This window comes from Octopus bimaculoides, chromosome 6 (assembly GCF_001194135.2).
Source record: "Octopus bimaculoides isolate UCB-OBI-ISO-001 chromosome 6, ASM119413v2, whole genome shotgun sequence".
NCBI classification, from domain to species: Eukaryota; Metazoa; Mollusca; class Cephalopoda; order Octopoda; family Octopodidae; genus Octopus; species Octopus bimaculoides.
The window spans coordinates 66,181,371-66,185,701 of NC_068986.1; the positions used below are offsets into that span (position 1 = coordinate 66,181,371).

Genomic DNA, 4,331 nt, shown 5'->3' on the forward strand with positions numbered 1-4,331 from the left:
ATATAATGGATTTCTTTCAGTTTCCGTCTACCAGGTCCACTCACAAAGCTTTGGTCAGCCTGAGACTACAGCAGGAAGACAATTGCCCAAAGTACCACGCAGAGGGACTGAACCCAGAACCAAGTGGTTGGGAAGCAAACTTCTTACCACACAGCCACACCTACACCGATAATGCAAAAATACTTTAGAAATTTCAATTCTAATAGAAAGTATTAATAAGCTTTTCTGGAAAGTTGTCTACATTAACAATATATAATAAATGGGTCAACACCAGCTTTTGCAGGTACAAGAAAACTTTTTGACACTTCTTAATAGCCAGTATTATTAAGAAATAAATATGAAATTAATCTAACAATTTTTATGAGCTCATAAATGGCTAAAATAACTCTTCTGCTGTTTACTAGTATGTAATACAGCAAAGCTTCATCAACTGCTTAATGCTTTAAAAATTATTAAGCAACAAACAGCCTTACAGTTGTTTACAATTCCTTATTCATAAATGGTTCAATGCATTCTAATGCATTCTTGTTATAAACTGCATTGTCTCTGAGTAAGGATATGTAATTTATGCTTATCTTAGTCTTTAAGTGACAAACAAATTCGTGACTGGCCAGTTGGCAACAGGTTTTCTGCTACACCCTGTATCACAAGTTTCAAATCTTCTCAAGGATTTATAAAAGAGAAATGAGATTCTGACACATACTTTTCCCTAAGCACAGCACCAATATGAAAAGAAAAGAATGATTACAACCAACACTCAAAACAAGTCAGGGAGTTCATCTTGATAGAGTTTTGACTGGATTGTACTGTAATAAAATATCAAGACAATGAATATTAATTGATCACAAAATAGAAACACACACAGATACACAACACTTGTTCATCACTTGTTTAGTCACTCTGTTTTCCATTACAGCAATTAGCAAAATAACTAAAAACTCATGGAATCTTGAAATAAAAATCACTAAATGTCAAAACGTAAACTACACCCATAATATTCTCCATGATAATCCCATCTTTAGTTATCATAACAGGTCATTATCAAAATTGTTTCCTTACTTATGCACAAGTATAGGGAAGAGGAAATAAGAAGCTGTGATGACATGTAACTCGTATTATATTAAACATAACATTTACAGGGGAGCAAGGAAACAACAGGGAAATGTCATAAGAATTTGTTCATTTATTTTTCTAAGGAAAAAAATTGGTCAAATGTGAAACCTTAGAGACCATATTTATAAAACATCCAGTCATCTAGAAATTTTGTTGGCTCTCAACATATTAGAAGGCTATTTTCACTAACAACTTTATGTTCTTCATGTTTGAGTGGTGTTTCTTTTTCACTTCCAAGTCTGGTGTTTGTCAATGTTTGTTCCTTTACTTGCTCTAGATGACTTGTTTAGTAATAGCATTCAGTGAAAATGTCAAAATTATTAAATAAACTGTAAGCTTTACATCATTGACGAAACACAGCTATGCTTCAGCTTCAGCCTTAGTTGCTGCAGAATACTTCTTAGCCGTCAAAATAATGAGTCTATTAACAACATTTCAGGAGACACTTAATGAAGAGCAAATTTGTCCCATATTTGAAATATGAAAAAAAGGAGCAAAAAAAAAAAAAAAAAAAATCACATGCAAAGTCCCAAAGTATCAATGCTTTAAAGAAAATAAGAATTTAATTACCGACAGCCTAAAAACTGATGTAAAATTTCAGCTAGTATAAGAAGTTGTTATTTGAAGCCAGCTATGTTCCAGTGACATACAATTAAGACTAACTAACCTAAAATAACTTTGACACTAACTTTCAGTGATCACAATAAACCAACTGATATTAATGTCAATGAAAATTACACTTGAATTCAATTTACAAGGTATTTTTTACCTGTCAAACAATAGTTTGCTAGTTGTTTTCCCATCAGTAGTGCTGTGTCACACCCACAGCATAGACTTTTAAATCTCAATGACCCAGTCTGATTTATAATTTCTTAACATCCAGAGCTGAGCTGAAATCTTTTTCCATGGGTGTAGAGAATGCGATGAGAAACTACTATGGTGTACTCTTCTTTGTGAAATGTTGGAGTCAATGATGCTCTAATGACCTAATTAATAGCTTACAGGATGCTACTAGAAAGTAAAGTAGCATACTGTCTGGAGTGGTAAACAAAAAATACATAAATTATGCCTTGGCCTGGAAATTTAGCATGTATTTGATCCACATTTTGACAATTATTGAAGTTGTTTAAAATTAGTTGAACTGTAGTTTAAACAATGTTCTTGTATTTTTCATTGCAGTGTTTAGACCAGTGGTTCTCAACCAGGGTCCATATAAGACTTTTGGGAACCCACACAACAAAATAGTAAATTGAGAACCACCAATAGTATTTTAAGGGCCCTGAAAAAATTTTGATTTAGATGTATTTATTGGTATGTATTGTAAGAAACAGCTAGGTTTCTTTCTCTAACATTTTACATAGTTCAACATACACAAATTAATGTGTGGAAACAATAAATAACATTCTATAAAACTAGTTTTAAAACCTTGAATGGTGACAGGTGTCTACCAGAATAAAATAGCAATCAAAGGAGTCCATAGATTAAAATGGTTGAGAACCCCTGGTTTAGATAATTTCAATTTTGTGTAGAACACTGAAAGAAAATAATGCATGTGCCTTAGCATGGTCATAGCCAACTTATGAGAACCAGTTAAAGAATAAAAGAAGGGTAATATATCTGTCCTCATACATCAGTGAACTTAATATCACAATACAAAAATAAAACATTACTAGATGGACTCTTAACTTCAATTCTTTTTCAACATTCATAGATTACTTCAGATGTAACTTTAACACACATTTTACTTACCAAGTGTGTGCAACTTAGTGAAGTTTATCCTTAGATTGGTAAGTTTCAAGAGATCCTGTACTTCTGAGCTGTATGGGTTACCAATACTAATAGATGTGGGCAAAACTTGAAAGACTACCTGAAATGAGAAATCAGTTTATTTAACCATTAACAAATAGAATATATTTTGTAGCATAATTTACATGGCAAACCTTTTTCTTCCTTTTTCAGTTTAGTCAAAAGACTTTTTTTTTTATATCTTAACATACTGGTGATATTACCTGCTTCAGTACATGTAACTGGGAAAAAAGTACCATTTCAATTTTATGATAATGGTTTCTAATATTGAAATTTGCAGATATGATAGCATGGCAAAGTATATATTAGTGATAGAGGCAGTATTAATATCAAAAGGTAATATTTATCCCTGGTGGTCTCAGATTTATCTCACCACTAGTGATATAAACAAGGGTGCATTTTACACCAAAAGTCAAAATAAGAGTTTCTATCAAGGTATCTACTGCAGTATAGTTTGTTTGAACAGAACATTCATGTTTAAGTGGGAATAAATATTACATCATGGTAAAGTAGACTAAGAGAAGGTACAGGTAAAATGAAAACATTCATGAACTTCACTACTTGGTATTTAACACTTTAGCCATATCCGGCCCAAATATTCTGTTTTATGTTCAAACCAGCCAGATCCGGCTTCTCACACTTAACCAACAACATCATTCTAAAAATAAAACCACCACAGCAACACAGTTTTGAAACTACGAGAAAATGCATGATTTATTGAAAACAATGTGAATAAAAAAAGCATTTTGACAGGGGAATCTGAATGCTAAATACTAAAAAAAAAATACCAAACTAAAAAGAATAACTATAAGATAGTAAATAAATAATCACAAGATGTGTCTAATAAAATCTCTGGCTAATCATTTTTCTCTTATACCTCATATAACAAAAATAGAAAAAGAAAACAACCAACAAACAGCAAAACTGGTGGAAAATTCATGTCAAGGGTGCCTAGGGAGTGACTTTCCACTCTGAGTGGACATTTTATATTATGTGTGTAACCTGACTTGGTAACATTGCACCAAGTTTTATTTCAGTCAGTTACAATTTTAAAAATTCATATTAACCCTTAACATTTAAACTGACCATAAGTGGTGCATATATTCTACCTGCTTTATATTCAAATTGACCAGATGCAGCCTCTCACACCTACCCTACAATGTCATTCTAAAAATAGACAGGCACATCAAAATCTTGAAGCTGTGAGAAAATGCCTAATTAATTCAAAACAAGGTGAATAAATAAGCATTACATTTGAGAGAGTAATCTGAATGCTAAATACTAAAAAAAAAATACCAAACTAAAAAGAATAACTATAAGATAGTAAATAAATAATCACAAGATGTGTCTAATAAAATCTCTGGCTAATCATTTTTCTCTTATACCTCATATAACAAAAATAGAAAAAGAAA

At 31.8% G+C, this 4,331-nt stretch overlaps 1 protein-coding gene across 1 annotated transcript in view; it reads right to left on the bottom strand.

Moving 5' to 3' along the window:
• LOC106877208 (laminin subunit beta-1) overlaps positions 1 to 4,331 on the bottom strand; it is a 173,934-nt gene that overhangs the window by 90,006 nt on the left and 79,597 nt on the right. Inside the window, exon 4 of the mRNA XM_014926058.2 lies at positions 2,863 to 2,980. Within this exon, the coding sequence (XP_014781544.1) occupies positions 2,863 to 2,980 (118 nt within the window). The remainder of the gene's footprint in view (positions 1 to 2,862; positions 2,981 to 4,331) is intronic.